The sequence below is a fragment of the Trachurus trachurus genome (assembly GCF_905171665.1).
Source record: "Trachurus trachurus genome assembly, chromosome: 21".
Lineage (NCBI taxonomy): Eukaryota > Metazoa > Chordata > Actinopteri > Carangiformes > Carangidae > Trachurus > Trachurus trachurus.
In genome coordinates, this window is record NC_139899.1 from 22,376,873 (window position 1) to 22,404,824 (window position 27,952).

The following is a 27,952-nucleotide window of genomic DNA, read 5'->3' on the forward strand; positions in this document are numbered from 1 at the left end:
TCATGTGATCAGTTATAGTTACAGTTATTGGAAACAAGTGCACGACTGACAGGCCTAGTTTTCATTTATCTAATTTTGAGATAATTTGATTCAACAACCAAACAAACTTTCCTGTAAATAGGACACAACCCAAAACCTCTTACAAAGTCCTGAACAACACCCAGAGCCTCAGCTGCCAGCACTTACCTGCTTTACATAGTAACAAAGGCCCGATATGTAAAGAGTTTCTTTGCTCCTTCGTTTAATACATTTTAGCAGAAACTCAGAGTCATATTTCTAAAAACACATTTATTTCTCCCAAAGGACGAAGGCTCATCTTTTAGCAGTATTTACATCATACAGTACCAAGTCAATATCTGTACAGTTCCCTCAGGATGTCAAACCGCAGTGGTCAAACAATAAAGAGGACAGAATAGATGTGGGAAGGAGACCAGACAAAAACAAAATTAATTCAAAAATAATTATAATTAAATTACAAGAGAGGTTATGAGATGGTATGGTTCAAGTTTAGGCTTGTCCAAGACCTTTGTGACCATTAACACCATGAATGTACCGTTTATGTACCACTGGACAGCGTCCTGATAAATGATTGTAAACAGAGGGAGAGGATCTCTCCTCACTCGTCTTCCAGCCAGAGACAGCGATGATGGATGTTGCAGTGATAGAAATGTGCGGCTTCCTCACGTTCTCGTTTGGTGTTTACTGTGAAATAGATGATTGAGGCTGTTCAGCATCACATCCCAGTGATTCCTGCTTTACAAAAAGGGGTAGTAATGACAACCCTCTCAGAGCACAGACACACACACAAGCACCTGTTTCAAACAAGTACACAATCCCTTGCTTACAGATGCACTCTTGCCCTCGCTCACACAACCAGGCGTAAATTATGTATGTGAGTGTATGCATTTCACACACACAGTGCAAGCAAGTCCACACATGTACATGCTCTTTCTCCTTTCAGAGCTCCAGATGGAGACGGTGCACAAGAGCCTCACAGGTTGGTCTCATCCCACGTTGGGTCATTCATGCTCTTTAAAACCCTCCTTACAACCTTTTCCAGATCCTTCCGAGCTCTCTGCTCCTCTTCCAGTGACCTCTTCATCTTCTTATTATCCTGTTGTGAGAAGAAGAAAAAAACACTCATGTAACTCGTGGTTTTGTAAAACACATTGAGAGAAGGTATTTCGCCCTGAAGCTGAATCTAACATAAAACCCTAACCCATAAAAAAAAAAGTTATTTCAAATCAATTTGAATTCCTCTTAGCTGATATTACGCCCTTCATGTGACTCAGATAACATTTACTTTTTCTAGATTAACTTGAAGTTTTATGTTCAATAAATCACCATCACGATCCGTCATAAAACACTCACCTGTTTTAGCTCCTGAACCTCGTCCCTCAGGGCGTACACCACGTCCACCAGGCTCCTTGAAGACGGGCAGATTTACAGGTCAGCACTCAGGCCTGCTCATTACAGGATACGTACACTGCACAACTCTCAAGGTCCTCTGTTATTTTTGCAAATAACTGTTTTTGTCCCCCACTCTTTACATGAGGAATAAACTTGACAATCAGTGCGGGCAGGAGGAACAATTATATGAACAATTCAATGTACAAACATGTTGTTTTGTGAAGCATTTGATCATATGTGAGCCTACCCCCCTGAGCTCAGAGCAGCATAAACCAAAAGCAATACATTTTACTTATTTTACTAAATAATAATACATTATTCTGGTTATACAATACATTCCCTCAATGTCGATAAAGCCAATGAACAAAACAACAACTAACAACACGTTTAAATAAAGGGAGACTTGGCATAACTGATTGTTATTATGTGCTAAATGAATATATCTTTACTTAATCACGATACTATAATTAAAACATCCCCATTCTTTACGTGGGATTAACATTAGGTGTAAAAATAATGACTCAGGAATAAAGAGGAGCACATTATCTTACTTTTCTTCAGCTGCAGTTCGTCCGTTGCGACTGCGATCCTCCACAAGGACTTTCTCCTCACCAGGGATGATCACATGCAGCCCTGTCTCCGTCCGCGGCCCTGTTTTCAAAACACAAGAGCACTCAGCGTTTGGCGCTTGGCTTTGTCTCACCTTGTGTAAGACGAGTCAGTACTGAGTCATCTCCGGTACATTACTTTTCCAGACACACAGTCTAAACTTCTATATTGGAGAGAGAGAGCGACAAAGAGAAGCAAATATACACCACAATTGGCGTTAGCAGCAGCAGCAGTGTGTTAGTCATGCAGAGACGATATCAGACAACAGCCAAAAGAAAGGTGAAAGGAAATGAGAGGCTGTGGAGATATGTGGTTAAAAAAAAAGAAAGAAAAAAAAAGACCCACACAAATCCCTCCATTCAATCACAATACAATTCTCCTTCGACCTGAAATTAATGAGAACTCCACCGTCCTCCCCAAATGAAAACACACGCCAGACAATCGCATCTGCAGCCCTAACAAACCACCAGAATGCCAGCGTCTACCAAATGACAGATTTATTCAAAACTCATAATACAGCGTTTGGGACTTGAACACTTCAGCAGTGTAGAACAAATACACTGAAGGCGCTGTTTGCAGACAAGACATGGTCACATGTGTGAACTGAGTACAGCATTAGAGCACACAGAGAGAAATGTTGGTCAAAGACAGTTAAGTCTCTTCACCCTGCCTGTCCCGTAGTTTGACATAGTTTTTTTTTTTTTTTTTTTAATCACAGAATACACCTGTCACAAAGTATAGCACATGATGTAAGGACAGTGATATTCTTAGCTCAAATACTCATAGAAGGTAGAACAGATTTCTTTTTCCTTGTTCCATGACAACTAGTATTTACAGAAAGGGAAACTATGTGCTCTTCATATTTCAAGTCCACTCTGACAGTATTCTGAGGTTGAATGAATAGTTCACATACAAATGTTCCTATATAATCACGGCCTCTTTCTTCTTCTTTTTTTAAATTTAAATTTTTTTTTTTTTACCCTCAATGCTTTCAAAACACCGAAGGTGAGCATTTACACTACGAATGAGCATTTTACTTTACAGTAACACTGAATACTTAAGTCTACCTTTAGGACTATATCATACACACTCTAGGTAGACGACAAAAAGTACAGAATTTAACAGATTCCAACCCTCCCGCCCCTCCCACTGGCCCGTTACATGATTGTGCAAAATAATCCAAACACTTCATGTTATAATTTCAGTGTAAACTTTGATACAGACCAATAAAATGTTTGTTTTTAAAAAAAAAACAAAGAAGAAAACAAATGATTCTCCCAGGGATCATTTTGTAAACATTGACATACAGTAGAACATATAAATTAAAAAAAAAGTCTGTATACAAAATAATGAATACAATAAAGAAATCATTTTGGAAACATTAAATAGTACTGTAACTTGGACCGATATATTCCATATGTCACTCACATTGCTTACTGTAAGAGGAGATAGACTCTACGTGGATGCCAAACTGTACTTTTAATACCAACACTGGAAAAATACTTCTTCATAAAAATAGTCATCAATGCACGATACGGTACGGGAAGCCTCACAAGCCGGACGGCACACCAGGGACGTCCGGTTTATGAGGCTGTAGCACATGTACCAGTTTGTTAGTGACACAAGCGATGTTTCTTTTTTGACGCTACGTTGCCCCACGTCAGCAACAACTGCTACACCTTAAAGAAATAGTTCAACATTTTAGAAAATTGACTTGTATGCTTTCTTGATCGATACCACTCTCACATCTGTACAGTAAATAAATATATCTTAGTGCACCTGCTAGTCTCGCTAATTCAAATTGATGAGTCGTTTTCGGTTCTCCTGGTGCATTGCTAGAGGATTAAAGCATAAAGTTAAATGTACTTAACAGATGAGAGAGTGGAATCAATATAATACAGCAAGAAAGCTATTAGCATACTGTATTTCCTAAAATGTAAAACTATTCCATTAACAAGCAGGAGACATGTTCCTATCAAACCAAAACATTCAATTCGTATAACACAACTGTAGCGGTATGAGGTTGTAGTTTACAGTTGACCATCCGTGTGTCTGACTGGCATGCTTTGCTTGGTTCTATATGATTCTCTTTTTTTTTATTTGTTTCATTAATGGAGTAACTTGTGAAAACATATTGTAAATGCAACCCTGTGGAACCACTGACAGACAGCAACATTACTGAATCTAAGATCAGGCTTTAAAGGATGATGCTTTGGAGACTACACAATACAGTAAATGATTAAAATGTTAACTTAAAAGGGCCAGTTCACCAAAAATACAAAAAAAAAAAATCCATAATATTTCACTTCACTCTGGTGGTATGGTCTAGACATGCTGCTAAAGTAAAGCTTTTTGCCTCCAACTTCATACAATGGACATGACTGAAATTTCATTTGCTTTGTCCAGATTAATTTAAAAGAATCCCACATTGTGTCCAGACTGAACACCCATTAAACTATTTCCATACAGACATTTGTTCAGAAGTGCGGTGAGATTACCCAAGGTAATGGAACAATGTTTCTGCAAAGATTTATTCTTTCAAAATGTTTTTTACATTTTTTAACATTACAGCAGACGAAGAAATCTCTAAGATAAAATCTAAAAAACCAGGACAAATAAAACAAGATCTATCTGTGCAGCCAGACACTCCAGAGGGAAGTGAGAAAATGTGTCTTTTGTAATGTGGGTGAACAGACCCTTAATTCACCGTTCCTAGTCCACTAGCTTTTATTCAGTTTGTAAAAGCCTGACTAGAGTGAGTTGTATGTGATGATCTCCTCTTTCTGTAGCAGCAACTACGGACTGAGTTTCGCAAACTATTGAAGGTTAGCAAAGGGCTTTGAGTATTCAGCAGTGGTCTGGTTGTGTTGAATAGAGCTCTGCTTAGGGCTGGCAACATGAATTGAGCTTCAAATTATGAAAACAGCAATGATAGAAAATGCTAAGAATTTGGATTTTAAGATTTGCATGCTGCTACTGTATATTATTATCAGGCAGCTGGGGCACATGTGCCTGAATCTGTGTGTGTGCGTGTGTTGCATCTGTGCTATGTTTGAGCATACATACTCTAAAAACACATACTGGAGAGAATTAGTACATGGTAAATAGAATATACTCGTTCCTGAATTACATCTGAATATCAGACAGGAAAAGCTCAGTCCCCATCTCTCCCTCCCCCTGGGTCTCCCTCCCCCATATATTCCACTCCCGACATCCCTCTGCTCTCCGCTAAGAGAGGCTGCCACTCTTATGGTCAAACAAGGGGAGTGGTCACATTCAAGATAAATTAACAAGAATTATCTAACACTTACTGCATGACAACTACAGAAAGAGAGGAGGCACATAAAAGGGAAAGTGGCAAAGGCAACAGGGAGATGCTTTAAACATCTTCAAACAAACTGTCGAAAAATAAATAAATAAACTAAATAAGTTAACAAAAGAATGAACAAATATATAATATAAAATAAATAGATAAATTAAAAAAAGTCTAGTTTCCTTTAATACATTGAAGGTAAAAGAGGTAAACGTGCTGTACGTTACATTACAGTACAGCATGGCAGTACTGTACGTTCTTTAGTTCTGGTGAGAGATGCAGCTCTTTCGCGGCACCGAGCCCATCCTGTAACTGTGAGTGGTCCAGATGGAGTCATAGTCAGAGTCCTCCGAAAGGTCAGAGCTCAACTCTGGCCGCGACACGCTGCTACGGCGGCCCGGCGAGTCCACACAGGACCGGTCCACGTCAGCCAGCACGTGGTTGTGCATCAGATCGGTGCCCTGCCAGGCTGGTGGGAGGCGAGGGCCGAGGTGAAGGTGACGGTGACGGTGCAAAAAATGTAAAAAGGGAGGAAATGTTGGGGGGGCGAAGGAAGAGAGATGACGGTGCGGGAGGAAGACGAGGAGGAGGAGGAGGAGGAGGAGGAAGTAGCGTACGCAACACGCAACAAATGTCAAATCATAAAAACCAATGAGAGATGGAGGATGAGATGTGATGAGACGATGGAGCAAATCAGAATACATGGAGAAAAATTGTTGTCACGGTATGGAGATGAAAATAAAAGTAAAGAGGGAAAACCAGGTCGACCAGAGCAATGCCAAAGAGTGAGGAGTGGAGGAGAGACAGAAAGAAGAGAAGATACTGTTAGAAGGATCAGCTCAGAATACAAGTGTTAAAGAAAAGCACTGAGTCACAGGTCACAGATATAGTCATTAAAAAAGACAGGAAGCACCCGTATGAACCTCTCTTCTTCTTCTGTGCATGCACGTGTGTGAGTCACAAACATTTTGTGTTTTCTTACTGGAGTTCAGAGTCTGTCTGGTCTTGGCGCTGGTGCAGTACGCCTCGATAACTTTCAGGATCTGGGCGTCTTCTTCCAGAGCAGCTGTACCTAAAGAGCGAGAGGAGTAGAAAAACATTTCAGAAAAAAACGAATTCTCTGTTCTTCTGACATGAAAAAGATCTCACTCTTAGTGGCTTTGACTTCTGTTTTAACAATGCATTCAGGCATCTTTTAGTTCAGATAGTTCAACATTTTGGCAAATTGCCCCATGCCATAATCCCTATAGTCTTAGCAGTAGGTTTGTTACCTTTAATTGTCAGTGCAAGCTATTTTTAGAAGCCACAAGCTGCTCAGAGCTGCACTGCAGAGGCTAATGGGATTTCTTGGTTTCCCTCATCAAACACACAACCCAACAACTCCAAAGCGCTCTCGTGGACAAGTTGGGACACCACGCTATGAGATAATAACGAAACATTACAGGACAGAGATATTTTCAAGACAAATGCAGAGACTGCTTGCCGAAAAACTACCCTGGAAAGGAACGCGCATCAGCGGTTTTGCATGAATTTACCTCTAACTTAGTCTCGTAACGTTCTGTTAATATCTCATAGTGTGGTGAATGTGCAGGTCACAACTTGTCCACCAGAGCGTTTTGGAGTTGATGGATTGTGTATTTGATGAGTTTGAGGGAAATCAAGAAATCCCATTAGCCTCCGTAGCGTAGCTCTGAGCAGCTCGCAGCTCTGCTCCACTGTTCTAAAAACAGCTTGCACCGACAATTAAAGGTAACTAACCTACTTCTAAAATTATAGGGATTATGGCAATGTTGAACTATCCCTTTAACAACAGAAAACATGTTTCAAAAAGGGTTTGGGGAATGTTTGCCTTTAAAGAGAGAGGGGAAGTTCAGGGACAGGGGGATGACATAACAAAGGCCCATGGGTAGGATTCAAAGCCCATGGCCACTGCAGTTAGGACAAAGCCCACACGTGGCAGCCGCTCCACCAGGTGAGCCACCGGGGCGTCCCTGAAGTCATGCTCTTAATTATTTATTGGGAGTGTTTCAGGTATAACATCCGATCAAATCAATCACAGTGCCATCTCCCGTTCCCTTTAAAAGCCGTGCACTGTTTCACATTGAGTTTGATTCTGAGTGAATCATCACATTAAGTGTTATATGATGAGAGGTGTGAATAACCTTTATAGTTCATGATGCTAATGGATGGAAACACCGGTGGATTTTTCCAGATAGTGAGAAAGAAACCTCATGTAAGAGACACCCAAAGCATGGTTTGACCCTCTCTATTGTAATGTCCAACCATCTAAAAACATTTTCAACACTCTCTGCTTGTGTGTAAAAGTCAGTGTGTTTTCTTTGTGCCAAATATTATTCTCTTGACAACACACCTCTTAGAATAACAGTGAAACACTGCACCACTGACTTGAGACCAGGGTTTTACTGGTCTATCCAGGAATCTTTCTTCACTGCCTAAACATAGCAACGCTCCAACAATGTATTTTCTGTTTAACTAGTGTGAGCACAGGACGGGAAAATGACAACTATGACTCTGAACACACTTGCATTATTGTGCGCTGCGCTGATTTACACCAAATGTAAGATAGGACCCTTTCAATTAAAAAAGGAAAGACTTTGAACTTACTCTTCCTCAAGGCAAATTCCTCCTCAGACTGTTTCCTCTCAGGTTTGCGCTTGGGAAGAAGTTTCTTGACACTCTTAGGACTTTTACTAAGATCCTGTGAATGAAATAAAAACAGAATAAGAATTTGAAAAATCAACATACAGCACGTTAAACACACTCACTGCCCCTTTGTTCCAGAAACTTCAGATTCTCAACATTTATAACATAGATACTTATCAAGTGTTTCTTTTTACATATAAAGCATTACATGAAGTGAATATACCTGGTCACTTTAAAGATTATTTTAGACCAATCTCAGAGGTTCACTCTCATTACTGTGGAAAAGATACTCCCATCTAGGCAATAAATGTATATCAGTGAAATGTTTCAAAAGGTGTTTAAAGAAATATTTAATTGCTCATCAGTAACTTGTTCAGTATTGGTGTTAATTTTTTTATTTTTGTTTTGTTTTAGTTCTGTTTTATTTATGAGTATATATTTTTTTGTAATTAGTGTATTTCTCTGAATGTTGTAATATTTTTCCATAAGCTCTTTTTGCCTCTTCCTGCACTGTATCTTGTATGTCTTTGTGTGTGAATCTTGTTTGCTTTGGTGCAAATTAAGTTAAAACTTAAAAACTAAAACTGAAGCCAAGTCCCTCACCTCCTTGTAGCAGAGCGCAGCAGAGGGCCGTAGAGGGGGTGCGGGCCGCAAGCAGCTCAGGCTCCACGGTTTGGGGGTGTTGGGTGGCTCCAGTGGACCCCACATCAGCGTGCTGTGCGAGGTGCCATGGGAGGAGGGGTGAGGCAGGGTGTGGTAGGTGGGGGCTACTGTCATGCCCCTCCCCTCGGCATGCCGGGACGGGGTGAGGGGGTGAGACGGAAGCTGAAGGACAAAACAATGAGGTTTGTTTAATGGACAGTTCACTGCTGATTAACAACTGATGGTCTATAATCACTGTGTGGTTCAACAGGAAGACACACTTTACTCAGGCTGTAGTAGTGATTAGTAAAATCTAAATCTATGGTGCACTAATCTTAAAGGGATAGTTCAACCTTTTGGCAAATTGGCCCATTGAGGCTCATGGGATTTCTTGGTTTCCCTCATCAAACTCATCAAATACACAATCCAACAACTCCAAAACGCCCTGGTGGACAAGTTGTGACCTGCACATTCACCACGCTATGAGATAATAACGGAACGTTATGAGACAGAGTTGTTTTAGAGGCAAATGCAGAGACTGCTTGCCAAAAAACTGCCCCCGACGGGAACATGCATCAGCGGTTTTGCATGAATTTACCTCTAAAACGGCTCCTTCTCGTAACGTTCTGTTATTATCTCATAGCGTGGTGAATGTGCAGGTCACAACTTGTGCACGTGAGCGTTTTGGAGTTGTTGGATTGTGTATTTGATGAGGGAAACCAAGAAATCCCATGAGCCTCCGTAGCTTACGTAGCTCTGAGCGGCTCACGGCTCTGCTCCGCCGTTCTAAAAATAGCTTGCACCGACAATTAAAGGTAACGAACCTACTCCTAAAACTATAGGGATTATGGCAATGGGCCAATTTGCCAAAAATGTTGAACTATCCCTTTAAAGTCACAGACCACACTTTGCGCTCATGATCGATTGTTACCCTGTGACCCAATTAATAATCTGGCAACTGTTCTCAAAATGCAGATATGTAGCTACAGCTGTTAGATACAGACAGATTATCATGACCAAACAATCTGAGGAGAAACTGTGGAAGCTTTTGTTAGTTTAACTGTACAAAGAGAAAATGTGGTTAAGTTTAACTTGTTTTTGTAAAATGCAGTTGCCTTAAAGAAATGTTAGCTTCAGTGGTGGCACATGAACGAACAAATCAACAATATACTTTGTTGCATTCAAGTTAACTTGAACTAACTTGAGGATACAGATCCTTCAAATTTGGTTTTACCATAACTTCTACCAACGCAGTCCTACAGAGAGTGTTTTCGGTCATACACAAGGTAACATTGGTTCTTTCTGATGGAGACGAACACTGTAGAGAAATTCATCCCTCAGTAGACCAGATGTCCTATTTCTATACCCCTGACACATCCTCCAGCACCTCCTGGGGATCCTAAAGCATTCACAGAGCAGACAGGATATGTAGTCCCCTTCTCCCACTGGACATTCCCAAAAATACCTCATGATGTGGAGCAGCAAGTCCCTCACAATGACGTCCTGCAGATTGATTTCTGCCTTTTAAAGTTATTTTTCAGACAATTATGAAAGTGCCAGAGTGGAGCCCGGCACAAATGCAATTGGCCTACTGCAGATAAACTGATCGTTATTGTTGATTGTTCATTCAAGAGCCAGAGCTGAATGTTTATTAAGTGCAATTGTGTATTTTACAGCCGTTCTAGTGAGAAAATAAACCACTTCACACGAGGCTCTACACCCATTTGAGATGATTGCTGTGCGCTGTGTGAACCAGCCTCTCAGGTCATATTGATTTTTGGGTAAACACTGTAAAATTGGCCAGAAATCAACATATACACAGTATACTCATAGTTATATTTACACAACACTGGGAATGAAATGATTAGAAGGAAAATCATCTGTATGTAGGTCTGTGATCATTAGCTCCTGACCGTGTGGCAGGGAACGGTGAGGGGTTTGTGGCTCGGCGCTGTGGCTGTGGTGTGTTTGATCTGTCTGGTCAGGTGCTCCACCCAGTCCTGCAGGTCCTGCTGGTTGGTGCACACCACCTGGAGACGGTCAAACATGGTGCCTGCGGGGACAGAGACAGAGACAACGTGTTACATATAGCAAAATCAAACTCTTACATTTTTATTATCTCATGTCGACCAGTGGCAGCTGCTGATAATTTCAAAGAGGGGAAGTTCATTTTTGGCCTACATCATAAAATGTGTCCATTTATTTACCCCAGCCTATAGTTTACAGTGTGCATGAATGAACCAACTAACGGAACTATATTAAACTTAAACAAGGAAATGTGAGAATTATATTAAACCGAAACAAGGAAATGCTATGGTTATGTTTAATTTACAGTGTAAGATATGTACAATGGTTATGGGCTATATTGCCAAGCAAATAGAAGAAATTAGCTGCACTTTGTTAGTTTGCAAAATCCTCTGGTAGTGGTGTATGTTTCAAAATAGTTGTCAATCAAAAGAGGATTCAGCCTTTAGACTGATCTTCCAATCATCATGCAAAAGCCCAGCGTCCAGAGCATCCTGCGATAAGAAGCTGATTCTGTTCTAACGCATTCTTAGTCAATGAAATGTAAACACAACAACAGTTCATATTTGACATTGACATTTGACCTTTTTTTTACATTTTAGAGGAAGCAGAGCTTTCCTTGCAGTCTTACAGCAATCGCCTCTGATGTTGACTTACCAATGAGCTCGAAAGCATTTTTATGAGCTTCACAGTCTTCTAGTTTGGTCACTGTCATCGTGGCCAAGGGCAATTTTCCCTGCAAATTAAAAAGGAATCACCAGAGCAGACACAACACATGAGAGAAATTACCTTTCATCCAATATAATATGTTTTGAACTCTTGAGTTTTAACATTATAGAGGGAATGGCTGAGGCGCATTGGATCCTATTTATCTGTGTTAATTGCTCACCTGGAATATGAAGCCACTCATTCTGGGGCTGGCCGACAGCATGAGGAGGACGTGGGGGAAGAGCATGAGGTACCGCTCGTTCTTCTCCTGATAAACAGGAAGAGGTTCAGGACAGAGAAATAAATGAACACAAGAAATATTAAGATAAAAGATTCACAGAGTTTGATCAAATCTAAACAAACTGGCAACTTTTCCTCACTTTGAATGTCTGACATGTACTTTGTATTTTAATATTTGTTTGTTTTCACTGTTTTTATTGTCGCCCTTACTCTAGTGTTTTCTTCCTCTTCCCCATTGTTGGTTCTTTTTCTTTATTTTCTATTATATGTACTGTAGTGTTGTCTTAAACTGTTTTTACAGATGGAAATTAGCATTTTAGCTACAGTCTGGCATATTTACATACTTATATGTTCATCAATGTGCACTGTCCCATCTAAATAAACAAATACATACTTATACTTATTAACATCTTTATATCTCTGATGTCCCATTAAATGCTTTATGACTCTATTCTACAATGAAAATGACAGCCTGTTAATATGAATTACTTAAATGGCAATGGGCGCACTGTGATTTATGCACTGTGATGTTAAATTCATATCTTGTGGACTGAATTACAGCGTGAAGGAGGTAGAAGTGCTCGTACCTCTGAGCCAGGACTCTGGACCAAGACCTGGCTCATGTAGAGCACAGAGCCCAGGGTCTTGATGTCGTCCCCCTCCCACAGCCGGATGGACTCGGTGAGAATCTGCAGCTCCAGCTCTTTACGCTTCCGCACCTCCTGGCACTGAGCCTGGCATGAGGGGGAAACACAACCGCTCAAAGGTCTGCTCTCAGTGAAGTCTTATATTAAGTCTTGGCTACATGTTTTCAACTTACAGACAGATTTTTGAAAGACGCCATGCACTTCTGAATGTCTGGTCTGTCGGGGTAACTCTCCTGGAAGACGAGAAATATGTTGGTTATCACAACATTACATCACATCAGGATTAAATGTCTATATACACACACACACACACACCTCCATGTGCCTCTCCAGCTCTTTCAGTAAGGTCGGGTATTTGTCGATTCTCATAAAGGGTTTACTGAGGCCTGTGGTCAGGGTGAGGATCCCGGGACTGACTGCACCCCTCCCCTCCATAAACTCACCCAGTGCTTCACTGCAACAAGAAGAGAGAGACAGAGACAGAACATAAATGATTTATCTTATCTGGCAACCTTAATGATACTGCAGTGATTTTGAACAGTTTCTCAACAGAAATCTCTTTTTGCTTCTATTATTTATCTTACATTGATTTCTAAAACAGTGGAAGATATGGAGGTCAGATGTGTTCATGCCTTTATAATGAATAGTTAATAGGGACTGGCTAATTAGTGAAAACTTTCAGTAAGAAAGCGTGGTCACATACACATACAGATGGAGCTGTAACTATTGAAAACTGCCTCTCACTATTCTACTAGTACTTAGAGAAGGTGACGTCTTCAAATGTCTTGTTTGACCAAAGATAAAAGCGGCAAATCTTCAGAGAAATGTTATGAAATATTATTATGTAAAATATCTCTCAAACACCAATATGTACCAAAAAGGAAAACTATGTAAAGATAAAGAAAATGGTTAAAGACACTTATAAAATATATTTTCTTTGAAACACTGCAAATTATAGTTTTGAAAGATGACAACATATTTATAACAACACCTGTCACACGAATGTGCTGCCAAATGTCATGGCTGACAATATATAACGAAAGAATCTCTTAAATATGATTAAAATGACTGATAATTAAATAACACAGCCAAGACTGACACAGTCCAGATGTGCCTCAGGTCAACGTCTACCGGCTCAATTATGGAGTATTCCTTAAATAGACATCTTCACAGGTCCTCTCATTCCCAAGTAACCAAGACTGTTGGCTCAAAATCAATTTCAGCCTAAAACACACAACCTGCTGCTGAACCGCAGGTGGAGCATGTTGGACTCAGGGCTGAGCACATAACATCAGTCCAGTTCAGGTGTTCAGGATTTGGTCTAAACCTTTGGACTTTTTCCCTCCTGCACTAAAACAGCCAACACTGCAGTCTTTTTTTCTTCTTCGATTCGCTCTCCTTCAGTTGTAGCCTATACAAATTAAAACACAGTCTCCACTGCTGTTGTGCTGATGATGGAAAGTAGACTGCAAAGTTTGCACTTTGTGTCCGTGTTAGCTGCCACAGTCAGCAAACAGCAGGTAACTACAACTGTGAAACAAAGACAAACTCCACAATATAAGCAATCTCTCTATCTCTGTGTGCAACATGAACATCATCATCTTCTTCTTCTGACATGTGACAGGATGAAGACAGAGCATACCTGTACTGGGTCAGCACATTAACTGCACACGGGTGGTTGGAGCAGTACCCGACATAAAGAGCTTTCATCTGTGGCATGAGGTTGAGGAAGAAGCCTCCCACCCTCTGCTGACTTTCTGGAAGCCTGAGGGAAAAAAAGAAAAGAAAAAGATTAGACACACTGATAAAAATACAACTGTGCAAACTCTCTCACACGGACATTAGAAAACAGACTGGAGCAGAAGAATCAAATGTGTGACATGAGCTTAACATCAAAAATATACACTCACCAGGTAGTTTATTATTAGATACACCTTTCTAACTGCTCTTTAACCCAAACATCCGATAGGCCTTTTACACATGGCAGCAACTCAGTGCATTTAGGCACATAAACAATCAGCAGAAGTTCAAACCAAGTATCAGAATGGGGGAAAAGGTGATTTAAGTAAATGTGTGGCATGGTCGTTGGGACCAGATGGGCTGGTCTGAGCATTTCAGAAAACTGCTGATCTACTGGGATTTTCATGCACAACCATCTCTAGAATTTACAAAAAGAAAAAATGTCCAAAAAAAAGATTAAAGATCCAGTGAGCGGGAGTGAAAACGCCTCGATGATGCCAGAGGTTAGAGGGGAATGGTCTGACTGGTTCCAGCTGATATAAAGGCAACAATAACCCAAATAACCACTTATCTCAATCATTACAACCAAGGACTGCAGGAGAGCATCTCCGAAGGCACAAAATGTCAAACATTGAATCCAAAGGGCTACAGCTCACCAACATTTGGGCAATAGTGGTTTGGAGAAACGGTGCCTGTCTCGATTTCTGCTACGACAGCTGGTAGGGTCAGAATTTGGTGTACACAACAGCATGGATCCATCCTGCCTTGTATCAATGGTGCTGGCGGTGTAATGGCTTCTTGGCCGACTTTGTGCCCCCTCAGTACCAAATGAGCATCATTTAAACTCCACAGCCTCCCTGAGTGTTGTTGCTGACCATGTCCATCTCTACCCATCTCCTGATAGCTACTTCCAGCAGGATAACGTGTCATGTCACAAAGTTAAAACCGTCTCAAACTGTTTTTTTTTAACATAACAATGAGTTCACTATACTAAAAATGGCCTCCACAGTCATCAAATCTCAATCCAGTAGATTGAGATCACGTTTGGGATGCGACTGGGAGATTTGCATCATGAATATACAGCAGCAAATCTGATGCTATCATGTCAACATGGACCAAAACCTCTGAGAAACGCTTCCTACACCTTGTTAAATCCAACGCAGTACTAGTAAATTGTACTTAACAAAGTAGACAGTGGGTGTATAATGTATAATGCTTTGTATTCCTCAGGCTTCAGTTTAATCCCATCCCTGTAGTACAGTCAACCCAACACTAGATGTCCCTCTGCTTATTATGAAACAGTCAGGATGCTGCAGTGGGGCTGTGTATATGCATGAGGAGGGACTAACTTGGTGCACTCCTCCAGTGATTGGACGAGCATCTGCTGGAAGGTGCTGATCTCCTCCAGGTTTCCAAGAATCAGAGCCACATCCGCGCTGCTCAGCCTGCAGGAAGAATTGATAATGGAAAGAGGCAAAAATGATGACTATACTTATTTATTATCACTTATTATCTAGGAGACGTGTAAAAAAAAAAAAAGGTCAGGCACTTGATCCAAATTTGTTATTTGGAACAAAAATCTGATTGATTGTGCTTCCCATTACACAACAACATCACTAAAATAGCCTGGCTCTGGTTTGATCAAGCTTTATGTGTAAACAAGTCGTACTTGTCTATGTTCTGAAGAGGTCGCAGGTAGTTCGTCAGGAGGCTCTGCAGGTCCTTGGAATATTCTGTCTCTGTTTCCAAAATGTTTTGCAACACCTGCAATAGAAAGAGGAAAAACAGCTTTAAAAAGAAAACATCTTTAATATTGAAAGACTAGCAGTGTTCTTTGTTGAGACTTGATTAGTTTTTAAACCACAAAAAATATTATAACACACATTTACAACATTATTAGAGATTAAGCATTTAAACTGATCCTGCAGACCAGCAAAAAGCATCAACTGTATTGAATATGTGCCTCAATTAAAAAAATTCTTCGTGAACTTAATGAAAAATAACTCTCTTCTACCGAAATTTAACACCTCAAGAAAGAAACTACAACTCAGCTTCAGTTTATGCCAATGGAGAATCAGAAGGTGACACAAAACTGATAGTGGTGGTGAAATCGTGCAAAGACTGTGTATATAACTAATAGGTTCTTTATCAGAGTGGCATTGATTAGTTCTGCACAAACATATGGCATCATAATCAAATCAGAGGTGTGTGAGGCTACCTGACTAATTAACAGTGCGTTTACACTACAAGAAATACCTCGAGATGCCTCACACAACGTGAGAGTGTGTAAAAGAAAAAAAAAAGCGTTATTCCACTGTGCTCAATGTGCAACTGTGATCACAGCTTCGAGAAGGACACCTGCCCTCAGCCGCAGGAACATTTTCCAAGGCAATCAGTGAGCGTTTTAGTCAAGAGCACAGCAGAAAGTGTGTCAATGAGTTGTTTTGGAGTACGCTGTGCGTGAAGAGGCCAGAGAGTTTTTATAATAGTACTCCATATGATTACACGTAGGCAGGAGAATTTCAAATTGCTGAATGACAAAAATAACCCATGGATAGATACGGACAGAGATACAAAACAATGTGCACATAAACCTTTTCAATGTGGTGTTAGTGAAAAGAGAGAAGTAAGAAAGCAACTGAAATAACATCCTTACCAGGTTATAATAGGTCTTGCTGATTGCAGAAGTGTCAAAGCCTTTAGGTGGACTCTTCAGGGTGCCAGACTTGGGCGATACTTGTTTGTCTGTGACCAGAAAGAACAGAAAAAGTCACACAATAATCAGTGACACGGAACTGAAACACCACAGCGTTTTCAAACCGAGGCTCCTTCTTCCCAGGTCAGAAATAAAAATATATTGGCTGCATAAAGAAACGTCCCTCTAACAAATGCAGATTTTAGTGGCTGTAGTTTTACTGCACATCTAAAGCACAAAATAGCTTTACACTGCTCTCATCCCACAGTAAGGCACATTTATATTTTCTCTATACTTCTCCTAATTCTTTATATAGAATAACATATTTACATTTTTGTGCTGACTCAAAGCAAAAGGATTGATGAGAACCAAAGCCGCTGAAAATATACATCTCTAGGTCAGGTCCTTACACTCCTTAAATCAGTGCTAAATTGGTAAAGAAATAAATGTCGTTCAGACAGAGGATCAGATTTTGAGCTGCTGCCTCTCACCACAAGGCATCTCAACCAGTTTTACAAGCGAAAAAACAACAAACCACAGCGGGCCCTCGAGAGGCAGCAGATGTGGGGCTGTGCTATTGTCACAGGGCCAGATGGAACAGCAATGACAATGGCAACTGTGATGTTGTCTATAATTTGGCAGTTTTGGTGGGAGAGACGTGAAAACGTCTGCTTGAGAACATGATTTAATCTGTCAAGCTTCTGTGTTCAGTCGAACGAAGCAGTCACTACACTGCTGTATTAATATCATGTGTAGTGAGTTGTGTAGGAGGGCGGAGGGATTGTCTCTGTAAAAATAACCCGGGTTAGTTATCAATATCATGACAGAAAGTTGTGTTCAGATCTGTGAGGTACCTACCGGAGCCTTTGATCTCACGAACATAGTTACTAGGAAACCAGCCAGTCTTGCCATTGAGCATCCCCTCCCACCAGCCTCCATCCTCCTGTCGAGTCACACCGATGATGTCACCCTTAGCGAAGGTGAGCTCATCTTCGTTGTTTTGCTGGAAGTTGAAACGTGCCTTCACCAGCAGCTGCTGTCCGCTGTTCTCCGACATGTCCTGACAGAGGAAGAGGTGGACCACCACGTTACTCCAGAGAAGCACATCAGAGAGATGAAAGACGACAGCATGATGACAGCACAGATTTGTTGTGAAACATGCCGAGCCTTATCCGTTTTGTGCACACAAACATTGTGCAACATTAATTACTCATTACACATCATACTCAGTATTTCCATCTGTTTGAGACGGCTATGTGCAAACACTTTTTGAGTAATAGTTGGCTGCTGTTCTCCTGCAAACTTTTCCATGTGTCCCATGTGTAACTAACAATAACTCACTTTAATTGGACTGAAGTGTGATTGATTGTTGTTGTGAAAAACAGCAGATTACGTATTTCTTACACTAACTATAGAGTTCATATCAGAGGAAAATGGAGAATTAAAACACCTGCTGCAGTGCAGACTTGAAACTTGCATTGTTCCTGATAGTTAACATTTAAGGAACCTTTACTTTCCTATTTCATATTGAAAATAATTCATCTGCCAATGGTATTAACGGCAAAAACCGGGTGTGAAAGCAGCTTTAACATGAGGTCTGGTGACACAAATGACTCAGTGTAGTTCTGACTGCCTTTAATGCTGAGCTGAAAACAACATGTGTGGGTGCGCGAGGTCTGTGACGAGCCATTTACACATCGTGACACAAGTGTTTGCATTAACAAATTGAAAACAGTAATTAAAGTATTTCTCGCTAAATGACGGGACTTGATTAACCATTTTGTATAATTATCAATTATTCATAATACTTGAGTCCTGTGACAAATTAATCAAAACACATCACAAGCTTTCGACGGTGTTTTTTAAACAGTGCTGTCAGCGTTGACCTCACCAGACTGCGAAACTGGTTCTGCAGCAGCTTGGAGGATCGGCCCAGCGAGGCCTGAGAGGACAAGGACTCAAATGACTTGATGCGGTGGGCTGAAGAGTGTCGGGCGCACACCGAATCACTGCCCACGCCGATATCTGTACAGGAAAAGGAGGGAATCCATAAATACACCAGACCTGGTATTTGCATTCAGCGCCCACACACCTACAAGTACACATATGTCTTTCACAAAAACACACACACACACTCATATTGCACATATTTTGACTAACCTGCAGTCACTTTATTCAGTGCAACCAGACTGCTCAGCACCTTTGCAAAGTTGAGTCCCAGCAGCAGGTCACTGGCCTCGAATGGCTGTGGGGGGGAGAGGACAGAAAGGGGGAGAGAGTTGGTGACCATTGACTAAGAGTCATCGATGAGTGCGTTTCCTCTTAAAAGCCGATCGCTAATTCCAGCACAGCACGGCTGCGTCATCACTTGGCCGCGCTTCAAACACTGAACAGTTGATCGATAACTCTTGTTATCTTTGACAGAAGTAGCTGGTGAAACACGCTACAAGTTCAGTCAGTGGACACATGACTGCAGCAGATACACACAGACAGCAGGGCGTTCAATAAAACTGTTTGACTCATGGGCATTACTGAGGTACGGAGCTCCTCTGACTACTTCACCAAGAGCAGAAGCATCAAAGGATGAGACTGGTCATATTCAAAGACCAAAAACCAACAATTTATCCAACCAAAAACTACCGCCTGCAAAGCCAGAGTTTTATTTCCAGGGGCTAAATTGCTTATTCCAGCTGTTCACTTTCATTACAGAGAACCTACTGATAGAGCTTTTTTCCTTTTTTCTTTAGACTTTCATACAAAAACACCTGGGTCACTCTGTTGCTCATAATGATTCTTATGATGAATATGGGCACTGTTTCAGTCAACTGCATCCTCTCCTGAGTCCTGAGGTCTATCAGCGCCAAATGCATTAACTTTAAGTATTTTTTTTACAGTATATTAAGTCCTGCATTGTTTACATTCATGTATGCTAGTAGCAAGACATTCAAGCCTCTCTTTGCTGCTTTTTGATGCTGTATCCACATCACACTGGATGTAACATTAAAGAGACCCCGAGGAGTTTGCTTTTGGTTATAAAAGAGTCTCATATTAATGTGGATGAATCTACGTTACCCACACTTGTTAATGGGTCCATTTTCGATAAATACTGTATATCGTTTTGTCTTTATAGTTATTTTGATATTATTATTTAGTGGTCGACTCGCCCAGCATTTCCAAGCTTCGGTTTCCCGGACGCTGCCCGGCGGGTCATGGGAATAACGCTGCCAAATCACCGTTTATGGTCGGAACTACGACGGTATCTGATCGTCGAACCTCCGACTTTCATTCTCACGCTTTTGTCCGTCTTGCACCGCTCATGGGAAATGTAGTGAGAAAACACTTCACTTTCCAAAACTCCTTGTGGTCCCTTTAAGATGTGAACGTATTTACATCATCAGACAACACAAGGAAGTTGAATTACCACAGAGTTGCTGTAGCGATGGTTAAAACGCCGGTGTACTGACAAAATAACATAGCGGTTATCAGTTATACCTGGGTTTAATTACATTGAAAAAGAGTTTGGTTAGTTAACCCTGCTTGCCCTGTTTCAGACATGTCAGATAGACAGTTTTTAAGCTTTCAGCACTACTATATTATTTACCAATTGGGAACTTGTGACTATTACAATATGAACAGGGCAGGGAAGTCTGAACCACTGATAAGTGTTAATGATTTTTTTTTTCTTCGTACGATTTGCTGAAAAAAGGAAAAAGCCAGCCTTGTCTATTTAGCTGCAGGAGAAATGCAAGCACTGTTTGTATCACTTTCAGCGTGACTGTCACTAGCCTCTTGGTTAGTATGAATGGCAGCGATTGTATCTGTGTTGATGACTGTAGTTGTCCTCTCTCTTCCTGTGTAACGGCTTCAGATGATTAGCTACTCCTGCCTCAGTTATATTGAGGGTGAGTAACTGTCAGATATGAGTCTCTTTCATCTTCCGCTCTGATTGCAGATATGTCCTCGGGGAAAATGTGAATGGCTGTTGAATGTGTGTTTGCAAAAGAGAGTGCATGTGTGTGTGTGTGTGTGTGCGTGTGTGTGTACAAGCTGAAAAGACTCGCTGTCCTTGGTGAGGTATTCATGTGAATGCACCCACTTCCTCACCCATCCATACTTTTCAGTGGGTTCCCATGATAACTGTAAAATGGGAGCTCGTCTTCCTACACCTTCAGAGGCAGCGTCTCCATTAAAAAACTGTTACACATCTCTTAACAGTGAAACAGAGCAAATGGTGCACATTAAACATTCATGCAGGGAGAGATAATGAACATTACTAGCATGACAAGCTCAGACACGTCTGCCAGCACGGGCCTCAGCATCACAGTCATGTAATGATCCCTAAGAGCAGGCTGAGACAATAGTGCAACACCCCTCTGTGACTCAGCAAGCTACAACAGCATGGCAAATCGCTCCCACACTTCTAATGATTGAGGAAAGAGTGTTTACATGCACGGGGAACTACAACTACCCCATGTACGCGCATATGCTGTGTCGGAGTTGTCTCCATCCTGTCGGGGTTTATTTCTCTACAACAACCTGCTCGCTCTACACTATCCATGTCTTATTGTATGTATGTATTCACAACAGTGACAGTGGAGACAATAAAACAAAAACAATAGGAGCACAGATCACAGCATTTCAGTTTGAAGGGTAGGTGTCACCACATTCATAATAGCCAGACAGCATTGGAGACATAGTCATGACTCATAAATACACAGACGAGGCAACCAAGTGGTTTTCTATCTAACTTAATACTGTGACGTTCTCCTCAAACCAAGAACCAACCTCAAAACCTCAAACCAGCTAATGATGTGTCTCAGTTCTTAAAGACGAGACAAAAGACTAAATGCACATGAGGCGAGAGAGACATCAAGATTACAGCCTGGACTAGTTTTTAGATTTGATTTGATATATCAGCGTGGTCCGTTTATCTGTCTAGTTCTGGTGAGGATGGCTGCAGTACAGACCTGCTGCTTGTGTCTGTGGGTGAATGGTTGTAGCCTATCATTGACTGTGATAAAATAAGAGCCTTCCATTTAGTTTTGATACTTACTCTTAGTGAAATAAAGTAGTGTAATTTAATATAAAAACAGTCCTTCATGTGTGCAGAGCTGCAGGAGTGCATGCAGTGATTATTTTCATTGTTGGTCAGTTTCTCAATTATTTGTTCAATGCAATTAATCAGCTGATCGTTTGGTCTCAACCACAGTTTCCTCAATCCCAGAATGGTGTATAATTTAATGCAAGGGGAGGAAACACAAACTGAGAGTCCATTTAAGTTTGGGATTTTTGCTTCAGAAGGTGGTGGAGATGATGAGCAAATAATAAAATGGTTGCCAAATTTTTATCTTGACTGTGTACCCAAATAATAGATTCATTGTTAGGTGTTAAAATTAAAAGGAAAAAGTCACAAATTAACCATTATCATTTCAGTTCATGATTAACACAGACAAAATGATTGACAGAAAAGTAATGGATGATTAAAAAAAAACACCTCCTAGTCGCACCACAGAAAATAGACTCTGGCCAAATACCTTAAACAGCCTTACAGTACATGTCTACTGTGGTATACAATACAAGCAACACCTCTTATTTAAATTTTTGATGGTTATGGATCCAGACTCTCCCATTAGTTGAGACAGATGGATCTGAGATTATACTGCCAGGGTAGATGGAGGGTATACGGTTACTGTGGGACCAGTGGGGTCATGGGAACGCTAAAGATCACTTCCTGTAGTCAAAGGCATTAGAGGTGAAGGGTCGGTACCAGCAGCTGCCTAAGTGTCAGATATGGTTTGAAGAGGAGGAGGAGGAGGTAAGATCAGATTTTAAAAAGGGGTTAAACCCAGCTGAAATACACCAAGAAGACACGTCAAAACCCAGCAAGACCAGCATGTTGATGCTCAGCCAGACATCCTGCTTAACTCCATTAAAAAGGAGGTAGGTCAGCACTGCAGCACAGCAAAAAGCACAGCGTCTATCTATCTATCTATCTATCTATGGGTCAGTCTGTACGGCCGCTGCTCTAATCTGCGGCTGCGGCTACCTGGGTTCAGAGCCAGCACTGCTCTGGGCTCTGGAGAAGATCCATCGTCGCTCTACAGTACAGATGGTGAGCGGGAGGATTGCCATGTCCCAAACTACAGTACAATAATCCTTTCGCTGTCCAGTTCACTCAAAAACAAGTCACATACATTTGAACCCAATCTCGCACGCAAAGGACCTGAAGACTCTTTGGAAAATACAGGAAATTGAGGGCAGTGTTGACACAGCACACAAAGGACGGTCATGATGAGGAATCTGAATATTTGTTACTAAAACAAATTCCACATTAACGCTCAACCTGTCCATGTATTTAACCAAAACAAACAGGTCTCTCACAGAAATATTAAACTTGATGAATGTCTTTTGCTCCCCTGACAATCCAGCCTGCCGGTAAACTACTAAACAGCATGATAAACACACTCAGCATGACAGCGCTCTGTCTCGGCCCGTCTCCACCTCTTGTTCTGAGGCTGGAAGCTCCGAGGAGAGAGGCAACGCTGAGCGAAACACTGAGTCTCATTGTCAGACCCCGGGTGGTTCAATGACCCCTCTATGCACTGGCCAACAACACACGAGCCCTTAAACAGCACACTGTCCTCAATTTGCTAAAAGATTATGGAGATATTCTCATCATTAACCCAAACTACTTGGATATTTCTACACAGAGCTGCATGGGTGAGGTCTAAAAATCTGTGTGGACATGTACAGACTTCACACTTTATAACAATAAGACAGTATAATTACCATGTCAGAACTAGACCTACTTACATAACCATGGCTCTATGTTGCTTGTCCATAGCTGCAGTGGCTATTTGCTTTTTCCAAGGTTCAAATCTTTCAGTGTATATGAGCTGCTGGTGCTGCTGGTGCTGCTGTGAACTGGTGGTGACAATAAAGCCACGCGTGAGCCCGAGGACAAAGCTTTGCATTAATTAGCCAGCGTAAACATTGCCATGGCGCATCTAGATTTACGTGGGACATGTAAACAGGCCACAGTTTGATAAGTTTTAACTCATTAGTGTCGGTTGTAAGTTGCTATTGCGTTGGAAATGTTGTCTCCAGTGGACGTAGCGAGCGAAGCTTCTCTTGTACCGGGGCGATGGGTGATTGTTCTCGGGGCTGCTAGTCCACTCCTCCTCCCCTCTCTCTCCCCTCTCTCTCTGTCAAGGGGGCTGCCGTCCGTCCACTCCTCCATGAGCCCATTGTTTATTGTACCACCACTCTCCTCTTTAAACACACACACTAAACTTCACATTTCAACCGCAGCAACCCTGCCTTTGGTTTCCAAAGCAAAACGGGACCAAACAAACATAAAATATAAAAGAGAGAGAAGCCACTCACCTCGACGCGGAACGATGTGCAGCCCTTGAGGAACTCCTTTATGTTGCTCAGACACTCGCCGTCGTTTTTCGGCTCCTGGTAGATCTGGAAAAGACGGACGGAGACGCTGGTTGGTTAGAGAGACACACTCGGCTCCTCTTGCTTCTGCGTGTTTTGTTGTTTTGCAGTTCACGCTGAGGTTATGTGAGAGTTTCTTGGCCCTAAATAATACGACTCTTCTCTGCCGACGCGCATTCTACAGGCTGCGTTTGGTTTGGTTTAGCTCTGCAAGGGCCTGGCGCTCCGGGGAGGCTCAACACAAATCCCGCAGCGGGGAAGTGGAGGAGACTGTAGTATTGGGTCGAGGGAAATGACGTTGACAAATAGGGATCCCCCATTGATGTTGCTGTGTAGCCTATGGGTGCACTGGTTGTGTCATCATAACATTTCCTTTATAACAAAACGGATAGAAATAAGAAGTAAACTCATCATCATCACTGATAATAAATAAATACCTGCTGCAACAACATGAGGAGGAGCTATAGGCTACAACCCCTCGTGCTAAATCAATACCGCTGCGACAGTGTCAGCAACAATAACAAATGAAGACTGGCACCATAAAGACTGGGTTGCATTAGATTTAGACAGGTATTACATAAATAGCCTACATAATGACTGAACTCTGAGTTATTGTGAGAAATTAAATACATAACATTAAAAACACAACAACACAGTATTTTTGATAAGAACTTATATTGATAAATTCTGATCATGACAAGGATCAATCATCAGTGCTTTCATGGTTGAGGAACCATAGGAAGCCACTATATAGCTCTATATTTAATCTGCTGGACCTTAAGCTTTTCTTTAATGATATTTGGGATCAGTCTAAAGACACCATGTTGGTGCACACACTTCCCTCCTCTCCTGCTCTCACTCTCGAAAAATCAAAAATCTATTTTCCTAATATTGTCGATTTCCTTTTTTCCCCTCAAATTTTCTATTATTGTCATTTTTTTCTAAAGCATTCTATCCCATTTACCCACTCTCTGCCCTTAATATTGTCATTGTCTGTTTGTTTGGTTTTTTTCACATTGCCTATTGTCCTTATTGCAAATATGACCATAAGAATATTATGAGGAAGCTACAGTGTAGTAGGTGGATGTGAGTTTGTAACACAACAGTGATTCATTGATATGAGAGGACTCATTTTAGGAGGAGATTTAGATAAAGCTGAATATTACAGGTAGGATTGAGACCACACATGTTCCTCACATCAGGGGCATCATGACCACCGCTCTGCACATAGAAGATAACTGAGGGGAAAAGAAGAGGTGCAAGTAACGAAAGCAAAGAGGATTGTTGCTGCAAATTGTATAGTGAACTTATTATATAAGTGTTTGGATCTTCTTCGGTCTGTATATACAGTACTGTAGTTATGTCACTGACATTGACCTTGATGCTAGCTGACATCCGGCGCTGTTGTGCCCCACATCTCCCGCTTTCTTCTCGCCCACATACACACCCAGTAGTGCCTGCACTGATAGCAATTACTCAGACTGAATGTGGCTATGGGAACTCGGCCAAGGCATTACTGCATGAGGGCCACATCTCGAGGACGCCACAGGCCACATCTGGGTCAGATGTTGACTGGATGTGGGAGGCCAGCAATACTCCCAGAATTTACAGCCTGCTCATTAAGGAAAAGTGGAAATAGTGGCGAAAACCAAAAGCATGGCCTGGGGAAATAGTAAAATATTACTAGAAATAGAAGGAATATCACTGTTTGGACTGATAAATCAGGCCAGGCCAGGCCAGGCCGGACCAATATACCGGCCAGTGTTATCTTATCACACATTATCTGTATCAGTGAATATATTGGCTGATAAGGGACAAGACCTGTCAGTGCAGGGACGACAACAATCTGTTTGTGTTAAATCTCCATTACACAGCCTGTCCACCAGAGAGCACTGACAGCTTTCATTTCCAACTGTTAATGTGATCAGTACTAATGATGGTCACAATTATTTTATGCTAATGACAAAATGTCATTCTTAAAAAATATTGTAAGCCTGTTAATTAAAAAAAAAATGATACTGGTTGATTAAGGCTATGACAACAACATAACAAAAGTCTGTGACTACTGTTATGTTGTTTTCAGTCCTGTGGTTTTAATGTATGTAGCCTGCATCATGCACGTCATGCCCAAGTCATATTTTCCTGAATGGGACAATAAAGTACCTCTGATCTTATTTTATCTTATCAGATATTCACATGTCAATTTATATCTAAAATGTAGTGTTCAACAGTCAATGTTCTTGTTGTATCAACTCACTGTATTCACAGTTTGGCTCGGACCTATTAACATTTGTTGGAGGGTTTTACAGAAACCTGTCTTCACTGAAGATTTATATCTTTCATACAATTCTGTTATTCACAATCTGCCATACCATTATGATTCAACAAATCATTGGGCTTAAATAACCAATATGTTTGCATGCATGAAGCTAAACGCAGAGGACGAGAGCTCATGTCAGTTTTTTTTTTGTAAATCTTCTTAGCAGTTATTTGCAAATATAACATGAAATCCTCCCTGAAATGAGAAAATATAGCAGATTTAACAGAATTTAGATCAGCAATACAGTGGATGATGATGCCACATGCTGATTTTTTTTGGAGGGGGGGATTTCACCCATTGAACAATGTTCCAGTTGTTTCCTCTTTTGCCTGGGGATAACAACACACACAACCTCAACACATCACTTCCACACCATGCCTATACTATTATACACAGCCGTCAGGAAACGCTCATGTCTACAAAATGGTGCAGCACAGAATTTGATTATGCCACAACAACACCCTGTTGTCAGTGTGTGTGTGTGTGCTATGCATGGGGATGAATGGAGGAACCTGTTTTTGTCATTTAACAGGCAAATTTATCACGCTCATATGGAGCTGCACTCAGCCGGGGAGCAGAACATCCTCTTTTAAGGAAAGCATTGCAGAAGCTGAAGAGAGGAGGAGAGGCTACAGGCCACCATACGTTGACAGACACAAACACTGCGCTGTGTCTTTAAATGGGGAGAGGGTCTATCTCTCTCTGCCTGCCTGCCTGCCTCTCTGTGTATGCGCCTTTGCAGTCAATGGCGGCCCACACTTATAGCTGTGGTCTAGTGTGTGTGTGTGTGTACAGACAGCCGGACATCCCCTTGCTGCTGACCATAATGTTATGTGTATCAACATAACAGTGTCACACAAGCCTGGATTATGAAAAACAGAGGCTCCAAACGAGAAAGCTCATCTGCATCTGCATTGACACATATTTAAAACCTAGGCCTGGCTTCAACATGGAGATCTATATTGCAATCCAATCGCCAGTGATAGCCTACCTACATTTGATCAATCAGTTCTCATTGGGGCCTAGTTTGGAGCCGATCAATACACAGTGGAACCAACCAACCAGCGGCCTTTAAATAATAGGCTATCTTTCTCTTTTCTGTCCTTTTCTTTTCTTCCGACACACACACACACAGATACACTGACACACGTATGTTCAAGCATATAGTAGCGTTGTTTTCGCAGACAATAAACCCGGGCTGCCGTGACCTACAAAAGAAATCGCCTCATGGACCAGTGGGCAGAAAGAGAAGCCAGACAACAAACCGCGTCGGTTTCACGGATCTGGGCAGCACACAGACACGCCGACGGGGCGGGCGGTTGCAGAGGAGAGGAGAGCGGGGTGGGGGGTAGTATGCGTGTATGCGTGTGTGTGTGTGTGTGTGTGTGTGTGTGTGTGTTTATGTGTGTGTATTGTGTGTGTGAGAGGTGGTAGGAGGGGGGGCGGTATTGCCCTTACTTTTTCCGTGGACCCCGGGCTGAGCCGCTCCAGCAGCC

The 27,952-nt window shown here is 41.5% G+C and overlaps 2 protein-coding genes across 6 annotated transcripts in view; one reads left to right on the forward strand and one right to left on the reverse strand.

Moving 5' to 3' along the window:
- Positions 1-323: 323 nt before the first annotated feature.
- Positions 324-24,142, reverse strand: arhgef7a (Rho guanine nucleotide exchange factor (GEF) 7a). Of its 5 annotated transcripts, none has more exons than XM_083997115.1 (21): positions 24,080-24,142; positions 18,854-18,938; positions 18,585-18,718; positions 17,552-17,753; positions 16,655-16,743; positions 15,668-15,762; positions 15,348-15,443; positions 13,901-14,023; positions 12,574-12,712; positions 12,432-12,491; positions 12,199-12,345; positions 11,553-11,639; positions 11,321-11,399; positions 10,552-10,691; positions 8,600-8,821; positions 7,958-8,051; positions 6,315-6,404; positions 1,962-2,061; positions 1,372-1,426; positions 996-1,114; positions 324-702 (listed from the first exon to the last, which is right to left on the reverse strand). In XM_083997115.1, exons 4-21 carry the CDS (start codon positions 17,748-17,750, stop codon positions 681-683), a joined length of 1,956 nt encoding a protein of 651 aa, XP_083853241.1. In that variant the 5' UTR covers positions 17,751-17,753; positions 18,585-18,718; positions 18,854-18,938; positions 24,080-24,142; the 3' UTR covers positions 324-680. The 5 variants fall into 5 exon arrangements, with proteins under 5 accessions (XP_083853241.1, XP_083853240.1, XP_083853238.1 ...); XM_083997114.1 differs by lacking the exon at positions 24,080-24,142 and adding an exon at positions 23,507-23,613 and having other exon boundaries at positions 1,052-1,114; XM_083997112.1 differs by lacking the exon at positions 24,080-24,142 and adding an exon at positions 23,507-23,613.
- txndc9 (thioredoxin domain containing 9) overlaps positions 11,051-27,952 on the forward strand; it is a 65,174-nt gene continuing 48,272 nt past the window's right edge. Inside the window, exon 1 of the mRNA XM_083997117.1 lies at positions 11,051-11,056. The gene's annotated coding sequence lies outside the window, so the exon portion shown is untranslated. The remainder of the gene's footprint in view (positions 11,057-27,952) is intronic.

Excerpts from the sequence above, each read along its gene's own strand:
- arhgef7a (XM_083997115.1), bottom strand. The coding sequence starts at position 17,750 with ATGTCGGAGAACAGCGGACAGCAGCTGCTGGTGAAGGCACGTTTCAAC. Across the intron at positions 14,024-15,347 it reads TCACTGGAGGAGTGCACCAA|GCTTCCAGAAAGTCAGCAGA; the intron begins GTTAGTCCCTCC and ends TTTTTCCCTCAG. Across the intron at positions 11,400-11,552 it reads TGAGTGGCTTCATATTCCAG|GGAAAATTGCCCTTGGCCAC; the intron begins GTGAGCAATTAA and ends TTTAATTTGCAG.